The following is an 18,695-nucleotide window of genomic DNA, read 5'->3' as shown; positions in this document are numbered from 1 at the left end:
TGAATATATGACCAACTTCAAACGTCAAGTTTTAAATACAGGAATATTTCCTCAGCATTTTATTTGTTTTAGTTTTTTTTTACCTGATGATGTTTTAAGTGTGGGATGGAAGATTTGTCATCCATGTTTGGAGAACAGAAAGATTTTCAGGCTGGCTACATCTGCCAACACACTGACTGTCAAAACACCATCATGTAAAATATGACTAGGAGATCAAAGAGAAAGTGTTTCTAAGTACAAAATTTCAGAAAGCATGGCTCAGTCCACTGCTTCTCCAAAGCAGGACACTAGCATAAGATCATGAATCAACAAATAAACAGATGTGAAGTTTGTCTTGTGGTTTTTGAGGATTTACTTTGCATTTGGTTTTCAGTTCGTCCTCAGTACTCTGGGAGGCCCTGGTGATGCTGACTGCTTGGTTTTCTCCATCACAAGATCAGTTAGTCCTGAAATCACCTGAGTGCTATCTTAAAGAAATGAAGATGTAAACAGAGTTGTCACCAAGGGGTGTGGAGGCACTGAGCTTGTTAGATGCAAGGTCAAATCAGACCCGTGACATCCCCTTTTTCTTTCTATTTCAGTTCATTGCCATTTGCCCTTTATCTTCTTCCCCAGCAACCCCCAATACACATCAAAACAGAAAGAGCAAAATCTTCCTACTGCACACAGTGTGTGGCCAGGTTTAAAGACATATTGTAGTTATAGTTGCTCATCATTTCATCCAGATCTTTCCACAGTCCCCAGAGCTCATATTGCTGTGCAAACAGGACCAGTGCAAGAAGTCTCACTGCTTTTTCTTTGACATCCTGTACAAAACATTAAGAATTGGGAAGCTGCTTTTTGCTCACTAGGATATTTTTTATTTCGTTTCAGCTCTATGATGGACCTGATGTACAGTCCAACCTGATAGGCACTTTCTGTGGACAGTCTCTTCCACTGGCAGGGACCACTACAGGGACCAGCCTTCATGTGGTGTTTTATTCTGATGGACTGAACACTCGAAGTGGGTTCCAGATGCTGTGGCATGTTAACGGTAAGTTAGCCAGATTTCCTCTGGGAAGGTGTGTTTCCTTCTTCCCTCTATGTGTAATGGAGTCCCAGCTTATGCCACCCAAAGTCAGCTAAGTAGAAATAACCCATTACAGCTCTAAAAACATTGCATTTCCTCATAATTCCTCAGATGCTTTCCCAGTGGATGTTTCTGCACATGTACACCTTCAAAGATCACCTGATCAGAGACTGAGGGCTGTAAGTGCAACATGCTTTCATTTGCACAAGTAGGCACAGGGATGATGGGCATCTGCAGAATTTCTGTACTGAACAGGAGATATATGGTATTACAGGGGAACTGTGGGTGACTTGGGGTTTCTAATGGGAAACAGTCAGCCCTCAGTTTGCCGCATTCCTATAGACTTGTGTTTTCTGTGCAGACTTCTCTCTAGTTTTCTTTAGTGGTGCTTGTTTTGTTGGGTAGCACATTCATTTCCAGCTGCCTCCCACCCCCCTTCTCTGCATGAAATAACATAGGCCAGGATGTGCTTTGGGTGTTTTTCCTCTTGTTCTTGCATGTCACGAAGACTGTCACAGGCCTCATTAAAGAAGCAGGCATGCACGCCAATTATAAACAAATCTGTTAATGACTGTACAGCTGCAAACTATGTTTGCAGTTTCTTCTTAAGTAAGGCTACAAATGCAACTTTTTCACTCTGCTTATTTAACAGCAATATTGGACTGTAACAAGATTAAATTGTGTGCCATTGTACATCCCATCAAAGAGGATCCAACCTTGAAAATAATTAAATCACCACGGTTGCCCTGTCTGCCTAATCAGTTCACACTATTCAGCTTTGACAGCATTGTAAAGCAGCTGAAATCAGCTGCAGAGGCCCCACTGTGGGTTGCTGAGGTGTACGGCATGCTATAGGTTGTTTGAATAGGAGCTCCTCTACGCTACCACAGACTGTTGGTGTTTGCAGGTTCCCAAAGGGCTCTCGTCGACTAAACAGTGGTGTTTTGCATTCAGCTGAGGTCAAGGAGCATTTCTGGGCAAAGGAGGGACATATGTGGGAGGAGTGAGATGTGTGGCAGCAGCCAGCAGGGGAAGTGCTGCAGCACAAAGGTACGTTCTTGTCCTTCGAGGTGATGTCATTCTGGGACTGCACAAAAGAAGAAAAAGTGAAGGCTTTTATGCACAGCCAGATGACATCAGCTCCATACAGTAGCCATGGTGCAGGGTTGACTTGCTTTTCCAAAGCTCACAAACCTTTCCAGAATCTGCCCGCACAGTAAGCAATCTTGCACTTTCCCTCCACACCCTCCTCCAAACATTTCCTGGACTCTCCAGTCCTCTTCTACCCCCTTGCACTCCTTTTCTGTGCTGACACATTCAGTTCTCTGTCAGGCAGCACTGCCCCTCTGTTAATTCCTGGACACTAAACTGCAGCCTAGCGCTGCACAGGGCCCAGACTGCTAATGTGGGGCTGTGTTTAAGCAGCACAGCAGGATCTGTGGGTTCAGATAGGGCTGGCTCCTAGGGAATGTCATTGCTGGCTCTGAACATCACAGCTGCGACTCCTGACAGCCTGTAATATGAGTGCAAGTTCCTCCAGAGCTGGCCACAGTTTTCCTCTTCTTGTTGATTGCAGGTGCTTCCTTTTTTCTTGATTGGTGTCATGCACAAATATGGGTTTTCCTCTTACCCTTGGTGGCTATGTTGTCTAGGCAGATACTGTTGCCCTAGACTGGATAAAATTAGATCTGTTACTGTGGTCAGGGTGCTATATTTGCTTCTCCCTTCTGAAAATCTTTCAAATGCACAAAAAAAGCTCATTGGAGAAAGTCTCCCTGTCTAGGGGACCTCATCAGGAGATACAGCCTTTGCGTTGGGTATTTAAGAGTGAAGCATTCAGGTCTGTCCTGGTTTCAGCTGGGATAGAGTTAACTGTCTTCCTAGTAGCTGGTACAGTGCTATGTTTTGAGTTCACTATGAGAAGAATGTTGATAACACACTGATGTTTTCAGTTGTTGCTAAGTAGTGTTTAGTCTAAAGTCAAGGATTTTTCAGGTTCTCCTGCCCAGCCAGCAAGAAAGCTGGAGGCGCACAAGAAGTTGGCACAGGACACAGCCAGGGCAGCTGACCCAAAGTGGCCAAAGGGGTATTCCATACCATGGGACGTCCCATCTAGTATAGGAACTGGGAAGTGGGGGTGGGGAATCGCCGCTCGGGGACTGGCTGGGTGTTGGTCGGCGGGTGGTGAGCTATTGGCCTGCACATCATTTGTACATTCCGATCCTTTCATTATTGCTGTTGCCATTTTATTAGTGTTATCATTATCATTATTAGTTTCTTCTTTTCTGTTCTATTAAACCGTTCTTATCTCAACCCACAAGTTTTACTTCTTTTCCCGATTTTCTCCCCCATCCCACTGGGTGGGGGGGGAGTGAGTGAGCGGCGGTGTGGTGCTTAGTTGCTGGCTGGGGTTAAACTACGACAAGGTCTCCTCTTCCCTGAGGGCTAATCCATAAGAGAAACTAAACCTGGATCTGGTAACATCTCACCTGACAAGAAAATAACAAGGCTATATATATATGGCTGAGAGAAGAGCTTTTAATTCTGCTTAACTGACAAACGTGCTCTAGAGTTCAAGCTGCTGTGAACTATTTCTCAGGCTGTCCATGTGCTCCTTAACTGGCGGTTCTGAAACATCTATGGGATATATATCAAGGACATTCACATGCTTTGGTGATAGAAAAGACCAGCACTTACACTTGCCACCATGTGCCTGATACAGTTCACTTCAGACATTCTTTCCAGCAGCTTTGTTGACAGTTATGAGGTGATCACAAAAAGCCAAAAGCTTACCTCATTGATAGCTGACGTGAGGAGACCCTTCTGCCACACATGACACAAATTTGAAGACATTTGATTTGAAACATTTGCATCTTATCTTTCCAGTTGCTGTGCCACTCCAGTTGCCGAGTTGCTGAAGGAAACCCAGTCTTTAGGCTTTCCCAAAGACAGAATTAGTAACTGATCTTTGGTGAATGCTGTTATTTATGCTTAAACGTGTCCTATATAATTTTAACTTGGATTGAAAGCTCTGGTGCAAAGAATTAAATTTAAAAGTGGTTGTGGTTCTGAAATAACACTGTTTATCTAAGGGGCTTTCATTGATGAGGCTGGATTTAGAATTGATTTGGCTAAATCACTAATGTTTTCTTCTGCAGCCAAGGCCTCAAGAGGATTATTCACCAGAGGAAAGCTTGAATCTGCAAGGTGTCCATTCCACTTCTGCTGTTTATTAGGAAACTTAATATAGGCAAATATATTTGGGGGCATATATTGGGCCTTTGAGAAACACCAAACTCTTGTTAACAGTCTGGATATTGCAAAGATGGCATGCCAATTGAATTGCTTTCCTTAAAAAAAAAATCAGGAGGCTAAAAGGGCAAAGGTCTCTCAGTGCAAAATTACACCAGTGACAACTGTCACGATCTGAGAAGACACATATTTCCTAGACCCGTCACTTACCTTATTAAGCAGTGTGCATGTAGGAGCTGACTGCTTTATATATACATCTACATTACATTGGAAGCTTACTCATTTGGCTGCTTGATTGTCAGTAGAGCTTATAAATTCAATTGGCTCTTCTCAGCATAGTCAAACTTTGTGTCCACTATTCTGTTTCCTGTGACACATTAATTCCCCCTTTAAAAAAGAAGAAAAGAACACTATTGAGAAAAGAATTATGTAGCCCTGAAGTATCATATAGCTCTTTTCCTTCACCATCATATTCTTTCTGCTGGATTTCCCTAAGAAATGATTGATGGACAGGGTGTGGAGAAAGCCACTTGGTTCATGAGAAGAGAAGTTTTCATTAGTCTGGGTCTGTATTTTCAAAAGATGAAAATTATTAAAAGGCATACAATACCTAAAGACTGGGGTTTTCAGTATATGTGTCAGGTGAAATGTGAAATAGTTTGTTAGTTCTTCAGGGAAGCATAACAGAAACAGGGATTAGATTAGGATGCAGAAGCCATTCACTGCAGACTTTGCCAGGCATCCATTAGAGCTGCTGGAGAGAATATTGCATTGCAGGTCAATGAGGGAGCTGAGGCCCAGATTTCCTAAGCCTGAATCATAGCTTTGTTGCTGATTTCTTGCGCAGCCTTTGACAAATTGCTATTTGTTCAGCTTTCAAAAATGGCTATTCCTTTTCAATGTCTTTCTGTCACATTAAGTCTAAGGATGCACAGGGTCTGATTTCTTGAAGTCCTGAGCAGTTGTTTTGAGTTGTGGGTTCTACTATGTTCAGAGCTGGCTTTTTGTACTGCAGTCTGGCTGTTAAAAACATAGATATGTTCTCTATGAGAGCTAACGATGAATTAATTTCTATTTCTTCAGCAAGCTGGACCTGCCCCCACCCCCAAACTAAGACATAAGAATAAGGGCCAAAATTTTCTTAAAATGCTTGTTGCTGAACAGTTCAATCAATGTCTACGAGCTAGAAAATGGCACTTTTTTAAACATTGAACACTGGCAGCTGATAGGGGAACTGTGGCCGTTCAGTATCAGCTCCTGTTTAAATGCCTGAATTTGCCTTCATGTCTCTGGGTCCCAGTAGTCTATCTTTATTTATTATCCAACTTACTGATTTCAGATTGGAACATGTTCAAGACAATACCAGAATTCAGGAGACTTATAAAACAGTAATAATCAAAGCTACAGAAGTGATTAACAAATCAGAAAGATGAAAAAAAGTTTCTCACTTGAATTTTTACTCTCTCGCATAAACCCTCATCACAAAAACTATCCCACTTGCTCCATTGGATAATATTCTATGAACTAAACCAACTCAAGAGAGCAAAAGATTTCAGAATCAAATCCAAATTATACTTCATGCAAGTATTAGTGTAGTACAGGCAAATGTTCATACTACATGCTCCTTGCAGCTAGAGTCAGTTAACATTTACTGAAGTATTTCTCCATGACCACAACAAATGGAACAACTCCAAATCTTTTCATTTCCCTAACTCTGATTTTACAGGAACAGTGCCAGTTCACTTTAAATTTTATGGAAGGGATTTTTCTAGCATGTGGCTAAAACATACCCATGAATAAATCTGAAAACCTTGCAAATAATAGAGGTTTCCACAGATTACTACTTCTCTATTCAGCTATAATTATTTATGAGAATAGGGATTCTTCTTTGGTTAATGAACACCATCTGCTAACAAGGCAGGCAGTAATACGGAAAGATCTGTAAATCACCCCTTGCACAATCTTCAATGACTACTTAGATTTTAGCCAGAGGAAAGCAAAGACACCAAATATATGTTTCCTGAGCTTTCTATTTGTTGTCTGATTTCCTAGCAACTAACACCAGGTTAGGTAGTTGTTTTAAGCATTTTTCAAGGGAATTCCAGGACCTTTACACCACTAAAAGAATATCTCCCCTCCCACTTTTTTCTCAGTTTAACTGCAGGGCTGAAGTTTCCAAAATGACTGCATGGAGGTCTGCACAAACAGAGCGTATGCCGTATGCAGTTCAGCTGCGAGAAACTTTTCCGCAGTGCAGCTGTCTGTGTATTTGTCCACATACAGCAAGACCATGTATTTCTGTGCTGAGAAAAACTTTTAAAGATGTTTCACTAGGAACAGAATGGTTTCAGATTATTCACTATTATTTCATTGAGAGCTGAAGTCATGCAGCAATTTATAGGTTCTGCTTCTGCATTTTTATTTACCACTAAAGACCAAATCTTTTTTACTTTGTTGCCATAAACAGCACAAATTCCATTTATTTAAATAGAAGCAAACTCAAATCTGATGTTTGCAGACAAATGTAAACACTGGGAGAAGGTTTGTATTCATTAAATGGTGATGCCAGAGATGGAAGAAGTTCGATTAGCTAAGATGATTACATCATCATTTAAAGTTTTCCTATTTCAATATCTTAATAAAATAGGCAGGCTACTTTTGTATGGAAATTACATTCCAGGTTAAATCAAAATGTATTTCTTAGCTTGCTCAAAAAATAGGAAAAGGATATGATACATACAAATGCATGCTTCAAAAATGCTTCTGGCATTTCTCCTGAAGTTTTCCTTTTAAATGCAATATCCATACATATATGCACATATATTCATATATGTATATAAATAAATATGCATCTGCATCTTCATCTACATCTTCAGCCTGAACACCATTCACATGAATGTAATTTTTTTATATTTTTTCTGACTATTTTAAGTATCTGCCAAGGCAGTTTTCAAAGCCTAGTATAAGCATCTTAAGGCAGGGAATCTGTCTTCACAGGGGACGCACAAATAATACGAAAAATACTTGCAGTTCAGTTTTCCTTGATGGCTTGTATCTGTGATCCAATCAAAGAAAGGGATAGTGCTACAAGAATTTTGTGGCTAATGAAAATGGGGAGGACACTGAATAAATCAAGGATCAAATTCTAAATTTACCTTTTTAAAATATTCAGGACAAAAAGTTTGTGAATAATAAGGACCCATAATGTTCCAGGAACCAAGCTACAAGCCGCAAAGTTGGTGAATGAAAGTTCGCTTCTCATTTTGAAACAGTATTCCTGGACAATTCTTTTGTTTTGTTTTGTTTTGTTTTGTTTTAATTCTAAGGCTGGGCAAATCTTTCACATACAACATTTGCAAGCATTTAAAAAAGTTCTTCTATCATTATTTGAGTTTTTCTCATTTTAGTGTTCCATAGATATAGCAAGAGAGTTTAAAGGCAGGAACATTTGTTTTAATCTCTGTAAATATTTTGTTAAAATCATCTAGCATCTATATTTTCAAAAAAGCACAACAGAACTGATTCTTACATCATCCACATAAGAGCAGAAACATAATATATAGACTTCCTGCCAGTTGGCCAGACAGGTCAGAGATTATGCTTCTGCTCTGATATGCAGATATGGACATTTCTGCTTGCATATGCAGGTCAGTCAAAATAGTTCAGGTGTGAAGTTCACGCATTTGCAAAGATCAGTGAGTCCTTTATTCAGCTATTAGTCAGTGAATACTTTAGGCATAAACTCAAGCAATTTCTGATCTGTTTGCAAACAATAAATAAGAGATTGGCAACATGAATTCAGCACATTCATTATAAGAAATGAATCAGACCTAAACTTTACCTCCATTTTACTGGAGCACTTAAGAAGAATCACTTCTCGTTTAACAAAAAGCCTTTTCTGGGAACATTTGTAGTTGGAAGAAAAGAAATGGCACATTAACAACAGTTTGACGGTCTTATGTGCTTCACATACCTCATCCAGAGAATATCGATTGAGCTTAGAGAAAATATAAACCACTCTGGAGAGGGAGTGTGAGTAATTTGAATGCTACCTGCAAGGGTTGCATAGAAAGAAAGATCTGTGCCTCAAAGAGCAGCAGGCAAGCTTTCCACTCATCTGAGCCATTTCGAGTTTAAATAAAAAACATGTCTTTGTGGCTATCAGGAAACTCTTAGTAGGAGAAGCTGAGTCATAACTGCCTGTTTAGTTTTAAAATGTTCCCAGCTTTCTCCAGGCTGAGATAAATAGCAATTGGCTTTGTTCTTGCCTGCTGAAACTCCCCTGCCTCCCCGTTCCCACCCCCTCAGGAGCCAAGCCATCAAGTCTGTTTTTTGAGAAATCTTTCTGTTTCCCAAGCTGGAGAGGAGGCTTCCCCCTCCTGAAGTCTGTCCTCAGCGGCCGTGTCATTCCTGCTGCTGAGGGAAAAGAAAAAGAGTAACTCGCCCTGCAAATTCAGCTGTAAGGCTCCCCCCCGCGCCGATGCCTTTTTTTTCCAGTTGTAAAAATCCAACGGCCTGGTTTGTTTTGCGAAAAATTAGGCCATCTTCTGATGGCACTGGTGATACTGAAAAGACGGTTGAAGAAACTCTCTAGGACTCGTTTTGGAGTTTTAGAAAGCAGGCATTCTTTATTGCAGTGCTGGATGCATGGGGGATAGTTCCACCTAGCGTGCATGCCACAGCTTTAGCACTAACAGGTTATATAGAATAACTAATTGCATATTAATCACATTAGTATACATATACATAAAAATAATTGCAACCGATTATCTTAGTACTGCCTACATCCGATTGTGCGCAAGGAAGGATCCATTTGAGTCGAAGGGCTGCTTTTGCGACCACCAACCCATTTGAAGTTCTTGTTGGCTGTCCTTGAAGTCTTTATTCCTGTCCTTGTTCTTTGATCTTGAAGCTTAACACAGCTTCAATCACATGTGGTCAGTTTCAACATTGTTCTTCTCTAGCGTACAGGAACATCTAGTCCTAAGAGCAAAGAACTGCAAAACTTATGAGTAACTACCTCTACTAGTTAATTGCTTGGCTATACTTTTGTCTCTTGTTTCAATCATAGTGTTAGTATAAGATTTCTAATAATTATTTACCAAATCTCACTTTTACAGTCACCTAGCAGCAAACCAGTTTCCACAGCTGGTACAAAATATTAAAACCATCAAAATATTTAGACATACCATACAGAATGTATGGAAATATGCTATCACTGGGAAAAAAAATTGGGTGGTGGATTACACTGAAGGTTTCTTCCTCTCTGTCTCTCTGCTGAAATATTCATGGATATCAAAGTTTCAGGGACTTAACATTTACCTACCCCTGCTGGCAGGCCTCAGGGAAGTAAGTGCACTACATTTTTCTGTTTTTCTCTACAGAGGGAATGAAGGCAGGATTGGTTTTAAATACACTTAAAAGCTTCTTTTAGTCCTTGATTGAGACATCCAGTAGCTTGGTAATGCAGCTTAGTGGCTGCAGGGCAGACCACCTCAGGGTTATGGAGCATCCTGTGCAGCTAGGTGGGGAAAAAGAGAGAAGAACTAAGCCCGTGCCAATTCACTGGTGACATCAACCTCACCTATGTAAAGGATTTCCTGAGTTATAGCTAACTATTGTTCAGTTGTGGCAATTCTTGTGTTTAAAAGGTGGTGTTCCAGTGAGCACTGGGTAATAAATAGTCTGACAGAGATCTGTGTTACATTGCTGGCATGGCTGGAGTCTTCCTCACATCTGCATTTAGGTGGCTCTTTCTTAGTTTAAAATAGCTTCTTATTGCTTTGCTCCCTTTCAGACCTGCTGTTCGTTCCTCTTTTAGATTTGTATTTTGCCCTCCCAGAAGTCCTAGAGCCAAATGTGGCAAAGCCAAACTCAAGTTTTCAGTGAGGAGCTGAAAGACCCCATGGTAGAGATGACAGCAAATGCCTGTCGGGCTTAGCAGCCACCCTTCAATAATGACAAGTTTGTCACATAAGGTGTTGAGGAAAGTACTTGCATTTAATTGAAGAGCTTGATTTATAGCTTCCTGAAGGAAAAAAAAAAAAAAAAAAAGTGTTAAGCTGAGCAATGGCCAAAGATACCTTGTTCAAGTTGCAGATTATGCATAGATTTAATAGAGATTAGGGGAGTTCTACACATCCATGTGGATTAGTTGAGCAGGTCAAGGGGTAGTTTATTTGTTTTATGTTATAAAATATCTCCTATAACTAAAAGTTCTGATACAGATGCTATTTATCACTTCTGACATACCACAGTATTTGCCTCTGGGAATGCAGAACTCATGGTTTGTTAGATGGTTTTATTAAGTTTTTGGGGGCTTTTTTTGCTATGTGACAGAATCTTCCCTCTGGAGATGAAGCCAAAGAGATTAATGGAGTGCAGGCTTTACTTACAAAGCTCGAGTGACCCTGTAAAAGCTGTGTAAGCAAAAGATTAACTAATGCCTAAATGAAGCACTTGGGGGCTTGTAATGTAGAGGGGAAAAAAATGCTGCTGCAAGGAGAGCAACACACACGTAAAATCAGATCAAACACACAATTCTCTTGCTTTCTGCATGTGACAGATACACAGCCACCCTACTGGCTTCTCTAAAGGTGAGGTTTCACCGTGAATGTAGCTGATCTAAATCAGCCCTGACACTGGGAAGGGCTGTTGTGCCTTCCCACCCAGCTTGACGCATGCACCCAGTGACTGGGTCAGGGAGAGCGTCTTCCCAGAACTCAACAAAAGGAGGCAAGTGCACCAGTTGCTACATCTCCGTAAAGCAATGATAAAACTGCAGTTTCAGGTGTTCAGCTGCTTTGTGCTGTCAAATCAGGGCCTGCATATAATCCATTGTTTTGCATCTTTTTTTTTTTTTTTTTTTTTTTAAACCTAGCTCATAACATGCAAGAACTTAATCACCCAAGGGTCTAGGTAGTGAGGTTAGGACAATAATTTCTTATCTGAAAAGAAAATACATAACTTTTCAAACATGGCATGTCTTACAATTGCACAGTTACAATTCAATAAAAAAAGAACATTAAATCCACCAAATGTCAGAAAGCCAGTTTATCCACTGTGACTTGGCAGCTTGTAATCATGCTCAGTGGGTTGAGGGAAATTGCATTGTCTTTAATTTTATGATTTCTAAAGCAGTGGGAAATGGCATTTTTACAACAATAGGAAGCCCTCCCCATGATAACTTAGTTGTGTATTAGTTGAGGTCAGTACCAGCTGAGCATGGATCTGATTCAGCTTTCTAGAACTGATCAAAGTTAGAGGCCAATACAAAACATGTCACTGTTTTTGCTCTGTGTCTCAGTTTCTTCAGCTGTCAAAGCAGATGCTGAGGTATGGTGAGAAACATAACAAAACAGGAGGTGAAGTGCTTACTGCATGGGCAGTGCCAGCAGGTCCAGCCTACTGTTCCTGAGTTTCTCTTCCCTGCTAGACCTCAGTTCCCTGTGATACAGCAGACCCTCAAGCCCTGTATACATTTGCGCATGAAATGGGTGCTAATGACCGTCCTCATTGCAGAGCTGTCAATGAGTTTTTCCAGAGCACATCACTGATGGGCTGCTTTGCTGTGTTGCCAGGTTGTGGAGGAGAACTCTCTGGCCCTTCTGGTTCATTTCACAGCCCTGGCTACCCCAACAGATACCCAAGCAATAGGGAGTGCATCTGGTACATTCACACAGCACCTGGTAGCAGCATTCAACTCACCATTCAGGAACTCGACATTGAATATCATGCAAACTGCAACTACGATGTTTTGGAGGTAAGACCATTAGATTTACTCCTCAAAAATACACAAGTTACACGCTTTTCTGTCTGGAGCAGATAATCCCAAGAACTGCAGGAGCAGAACAAATGATTCTACTGCAATTTCCCATTTCTGCTGTGGTTACAGTTACATTCCACAGATGTTGTCGCAGAAGCCACAATGGTCTTCTTTTCTTTTTTTTTTTTTTTTTTTGCTCTTATGCATTTGGTGTCTGTATACCTTAATCAATAATGATGCTAGGCACTGTACAGTTCCTACCAAGAGACAACACTGCTTTGAAAAACTCAGTCTTAAAAAGTCCACCTTTTACAAAGAACTAAGTGTAAGGTGCTATACCATGGAGATAAAATTTCCTGGTGTAAAGTAAGATAATGGAACACTGAGGGGATAAGTAAGGTGAGACCTTGTGTAGGACCTTCCAAGGAAGTGGGGAGGTTTATAACCCAAAGTGCTGAAAACTATGAAGAATCTTTGTATTCAGAAAAAAGAATAAAAGAAGAGGCAGTGTCCTAGTCAGCTTAGGGTAGTGTAACAAGGAGAAAAGGGACCTCTCTAAGGGTTTGTTGACCTTTAAGAGACCCATAAGACTGGATGGTCCTGTTATATATGACATCTTTGTGCTCATGTTGGGAAGCAGCCAGGTGACCAATCCCAGCTAACAGATTTGAATAGACTTCCAGTGCAGGAAGAAGGGATAGGAAATAATTTCAGGAAGAAATTCTTTAGAAGTATAGACGTTCTAGATGGCTCCCACTAGAGACATTTGAGATCACTAACAGAGGTACTAACAGATCACTAACAGAGTTGGGTCTTTCAATGTTAATATATGGGTGACATATGTATGTTTTTTTAATGAAGCCAAAAGATTGATTAAGAGATCTTGTACCATTCTGCTGGGACCTTTCTTCTCATCTTCTTCTGGGTAATGCGATATGTGGCCAGCATACAGATAGACAACTTTCTGTCCAGCACCTACACATACTCACTGTTGTCTATTCTTACCTTTGTAGCTTTGATTTCTCCACCTCCAGCCTGTGGTTCTTAGTGTTAACTCATTAGCAATATTCCTGCAAGGCTTAAGCCACATCCCAAAGCATGTCCTAAATATACAGTTGCCAGTTAGATGATTGCTGAGCATTTGTGTGAGTAGAAGAGATGTATAACTTAACTCCAGCTTTCAGGCTCTGAAACAGGCTTCCCTAGCTTAGCAATGGAATGGAAGTCTTGACCGAATGGACACTGTGCTTTGAGTATCCTATTGACTTTTGGACTTCTGTAGGATCTGGGCGTAAGGAAGTTGTTCCAAGAATTCTCCGTCAGCAGCATTGGTAGATATGACTGCATGTCACATTGCTGACACCAGCGCCTGTAAGTGATCTGTGTTGGCTGGTTTGGATTTTGATGAAGTCTGTTGTATTGCAGCTTCATTGTTGTTTGTTCCTAAAATGACTAGATTGAAGCTAATCTGCCTGTATGCTTCAGTTATGCCTCTGTTGCCCAGAGGAATCCATTAAACAGCTACAAAATCTAAGTCTGCTGTGGTTGACCATTTCTTGAATAGTGCAAGGACAATGCCTACATCTGCCGGTGGTCACCCAGGAGCTATCACAATCCAGTAAGAGTACAGATGACTGGCAATCATTCGCTTGTCAACTTTTTGACTAGCAGGGGAACTGGCTAGTTCCAATGAGTGGGTTACTGGACACGAATTGCTTAAAGAAGTAGTTTAAAAGCATCCTACAGTTTGCTTCTCTGTGTCAGAGAGCAAGGTATTCACCTTAGGGTTTAGGTTTTCTTTTTTTTACCACTTCAAACTTAGTTGCTATGCTTCTTTCCAACCGTACTCATTCAGCAGCACAGATGCCTGCCTTGCTGTTTGAACTTCTCTGCCTTCCTGCCCTCAGAATTGGCATGCCTCTGACTTACTGGTCTCCTAACCTTGGCTCCTCCAGTTCCCAACACTTGTCTCTGATCTGCTGACGGATAACCTAATGTAAATCAACTTATTGGGGAAAATTCATTCATGTCTTAGTGCAAGATAAAAAGGTTCTGCCTGGCAGTGAACAGCTTCCCCTGCCAAACTGGAGGCATTTGGTGGAGCATTATGTACCCTGCCACATACATATTTTTCTTGTTTGTGTTATAAAATTACATGTTCACAGCATGATTGATATAGTCTGCACAGAACAAATGATGACTCAGGTTTAGTGGGGGGGAAAAAAGAACATTGCTAACCATTTTCAGGAGCCGCTCTATCTTGTCATCTTCTTCCCTGTAGTTGTCTACATATGTCCAAGCTGAAGACCACACACACAAAAGTCTGAAAAGTGTTAGAAAAAAAGAGGTTCCTGGTGTGTCTTTGACACAGTGTGCTTCAGTGTTCACTAAGGTTCCAAACTTCTTTCACTGTCACATTATCTTCCCAAGAGTATCCTGTCTACCAGTACTTTGGGTTTTGAAGTCTGCTTTTTCTCATAATTATTCTCCTGATTTCACTTTTCCTTATCTCTGAATAGTGACTTCTACTGCTTCCTGTTTTCTTTCAAGCCAAATAACTTTCCAGTTTTAACAGGAAGTCAAAATCAGTACTAAAGTAGCTCTGCACCCTGCTGTCCCTCCCTGTCCCGTTAACTCTCTCTCCTCTCTAAGAAGCTGTCTTTAGAACATTGCAATAATTTGTGTTCTTTTCTGTTGCTTTTCTGAAATATATTACCTTGTAATAAAAATTCCCCAGTAATCACAAAACTTGCTTGCCTGGATGCATTTAGCTTTCGCTTAGAAACTCCCTCACCCCTTTGACCTGGCAGAGAATTGTAGGAAAATTCTAAACAATCTTTCCCTTTGCAACAACTTTATTGCTAACTTCATTTTTATACCATAGTTTCTTGAATATTTCTCTCTTGCACATTTTCTGAAGCATATTTGTTCTTGTAAAATGCAGCAACTGTCTCCCCTTTCCTTTGACAATGCCTCCTAAACAGGCTGTCCCTTCCATGTCAGTATCCCAGTCCTGCCATACTTTTCACCAAACTTTTCACCAAGACTGTGCAATAATAGTTATGTAAAAATTTTGTGTGTGAAGTCTTCAAGTTCTCCCCATCGATTCTGCATGCTCAAGTGTTTGACACATTCTCCTTTAAACCTCCTCCTCTTTGTTTCTTTTATGACACTGTTGCACTCTGTCTTTCTCTCTTCCCCATCAGATTCCATTCCTTTTACAAACAACCAGAGGCAAATTTTAAGTTGTTCTTAAAGATGTTTTCTAGAAATGTTTCATGGAAATAGAATCCATCATTTTGGACACAATAAAAGAGTTAAAAATATTTTTTAAATGGCTTCTATTGAAAATACATACATAGAGAAAAATGACCATGCCTGCTTTGTTAAATTATGACATCTTTAACGTGGACCAGGTTTTTGTAAACTAGAAATATATTCTGCCAAAACAAGATGTAGTACTGAGCTGAAAAGGAAGGAACCCTGTCAATCTATTGCATTTTCAAGTCTTTATTAGATGCTCTAATCTTCTCATTTAAATATGCAGAAACATCAAGTATTACCATAATTCTTAATTCTCTGTCAAAGCCAGGCTCTCTCTTTGCTGGCAGTTATATCTGAACAGGGATCAGTTTTATTCCCAGAAAATCTGTGTCATGAGTGTGACCAACCACATAAAAACAGCTTTCTGTTGCTCATAACTCTGGAATGCTGACTGTTAACAATAAATAGAGCTAACGGGGCAGAAGCAAATGATAAGAACAGATTAAAACCATGGGCTTTATGGCAGTGTCCTCCATCCCCGCTATGCGATCCAACATCAATTTATCTCTGGATCAGGTGCTCTGGTCAGACTAAATGTTTTTATTTTTATTTTTATCTGTTAGCAGCTCAGACATCCTGTGAGTCTGTGAACCACACCCTGGAATTCATTCTTTCCATCCATTCTCTTTTCCCTCTCCTTTTTTTCATGTGGTAACTATTGGTTTTCCTCTTCATAGCCAAAAGTAACATTTTATTGTTTTTTGTCATGGAAACACTCTAACTCGTTTTTGTTCCAGCTCTTGTGTAAGCATCCGATTAATTGAACTGGCATAAAGGAGAAAAGAAAATACACTCCTAACTGTAAAAAGCATGCCTTTGACTGTGCTTTTTATTTTGAAACTGTGCAGAATGCTGTTGCTGAACAGTTAACTATTTAAAGGGTACCCACAAACCTAATATTTTCATCAATATTTCTTCCCCATCCTTAATTTTCTTCCAGCAGGTCAACTCTAAGTATTCAGCTTGGGCCAAGCTAATTTCTGAGGTAATACTACAGAAATCAGCAGGGTTTATGTCAGAGCTGGGTTTGGTCCCCTTGCCTGTGGTGTGCAGATGGCCCCAGGGAGCACCAGGGATGATGTGAGAGGCCGGTCCATGATGATTATAAGATGCATATTAGAAACTCCTGCTGTTTCCTCTGCCACATAGCTTCTCTGGTCTGCTTTAGATGATTAAGAGCATGTGTTCCTGCTAGTTCTCATGCTGTGGCTCTGACTCAGGGAGTGTACCACAAACCCATTTTAAAATTCAGATTTTGAACAGACTTCTGACAAATGCAGCTGTCATTGGGCCTCACATACAGCCAGGCAGTAAGATTTTGCTAAAGGCACTGAGCTTCCAGAGGACAAACATGCTTCTTGCCCACACTGTGACTGCTTCATTACAGATTCTTAATCTGAGCTGTGATTTCATCCATTCTGACTTCTCTTGAATGCCTTGAGACAATCGATTGGACAGAGAAACCATTATCCATTCAAGTCATGCAGCCTCCCTGCAGAATGCAAAAAAGTGCTGTCTCAGTCAAAATTGAAATGTTTAAGCTATTAAGCCTGTGTATTCAGCCACTAAAACATAATTCAGTCTTCTGAACATCTAACAGACTATGATGTTTGTAAAAAAATTAATTCCTTGTTTCTTCTGGGGATGCAAGCTTCAGCTTCTGAGATCTCACATTACCCTGGAGTCACTGAATATTTTTTGCAGTTAAAAAAAAAAAAGTTCTTTCCCTTATACCTCTAATGGCAGAGCAGTGTCAGGCACTGTGAACAGTTAGTGAGCACAGGACCAATCAAATTACGTAGGAATGCACTACACTTAGCCCTGGAGGTGGTGGGACTAGCTCAACTATTTGTAAAACTTGCTCAGATACTTAGCTTGGACAGAACCCAAACTTCTTTTGAGGTTAAAAAGTATCCAGCAGAGCTTATTAAAATACTGAGTTTCCCCTCATCTAGAAGAGATCAGAGGCAAAAGGGCCATATGGAAGGTTGGTTCTTACTGCCACATTCTGAGACAGATTCATGGATTGCTTTTTTTGACCTTTTTGATGTTTACCAGACTAATAAAATATTGGTGCAGACTTGGGATGCTACTGGTGGGAAAATCCTGATGGGATTTGTTGCCTTATTTTCCTATTCCCTGGTTTTGTTGTTAGAACTTGCCATTCTCTAGTTTAGTTTTAGGATTTACACAATATATGCTGATACAATGAGAAGCTATCTATTCCTAGGTCAGTTACTGAAAGACAATAGCAATTATTTGGTGTATGTCTTTAACAGTTTTCACATTTGAGATTACTGTCAAGCTGACTTTTGCAGCTGCTGTCCTACCAGGGACATACCAATGGAAGGCAGGAGACCCTTAATATCAGGTGACATTTCATTAGCATCAAGAAGCTTAGAAAATTCAATCATTGAAGGCACTAGGGACCAAAATCATATGTCTGGTTTTGAAAATTGCACTGAAGCATGTTGTGTTTTCTTCAGCTTTGAGAGGGAAGACTAAGGAAGGTAAGCCAGTTCCACCAGTTATAAATGGGCTCAAACTAAAATCCTACATGTCTTTGGGAAAACAAGGAATAGGATTAACAAGATTCCCACACTGCCATCTAATTCACTTGAATTGGTTTAAAAATGCATTATAGAGTATACAATACTGATGATGATGTTGATGAAAAGAGTGTTGGTTTTCTGGTTTTTAACTGCCTGAGGCACACTCTTCTGAGTAGGAAATAATCACTCTTAAAAGTAAAAAAGTAAAAACCTGTCTTCTGTGGGAAATATGTGTGATATATATCCTTAGTTCCAAAGAAAATGTAGTTTACTTGACCAAAATCCCATAGTCTGGATGTTGATTCCGCCACTGAAGTCACTAAAATTGCAATGTATTTTGTTTTATCAGAAAGAGTGATGAAATCTAGCCCCAATTTAAAAACCAGCCTTAACTGTGCCTTTAAACATATCGGGTGCAAAATATCAGCACAAGTTCCTGCAAGAGATAGTCTTCTGAACAATTTGTTTGCACAAGCACACAAAAAATGTGGTTTTATATCTCCTCAGAAACAAGGTGCTAACCCTGGAGGGATGAGAGAAGAAGAATGTGGTAAAGTCTCCAAAGCAGAAAATCCTTATTTAATGCAAGGCTGTTTTGAAATCATTTAAAATTTCATACTTGCACTGGGTGGTTCAGATACCAAGTAAACCTGCAGAGAAAATAACTTTATTAACTACTTTACATTTCAAAATGTGGAATCACTTTCAATACTTACAGATATTTTTTTTTCTG

General features: G+C 40.2%; 1 protein-coding gene across 1 annotated transcript in view; it reads left to right on the top strand.

Moving 5' to 3' along the window:
• The window catches only part of CUBN (cubilin), a 149,024-nt gene that overhangs the window by 55,779 nt on the left and 74,550 nt on the right, over positions 1–18,695 (top strand). Inside the window, exons 28-29 of the mRNA XM_049798757.1 lie at positions 874–1,033; positions 11,902–12,083. Coding sequence (XP_049654714.1) covers positions 874–1,033; positions 11,902–12,083 — 342 coding nt within the window. The remainder of the gene's footprint in view (positions 1–873; positions 1,034–11,901; positions 12,084–18,695) is intronic.

This window comes from Accipiter gentilis, chromosome 4 (genome assembly GCF_929443795.1).
Source record: "Accipiter gentilis chromosome 4, bAccGen1.1, whole genome shotgun sequence".
NCBI classification, from domain to species: Eukaryota; Metazoa; Chordata; class Aves; order Accipitriformes; family Accipitridae; genus Astur; species Astur gentilis.
The sequence above is the reverse complement of the archived record's forward strand: the minus strand, read 5'-3'. Positions and strand labels throughout refer to the sequence as shown.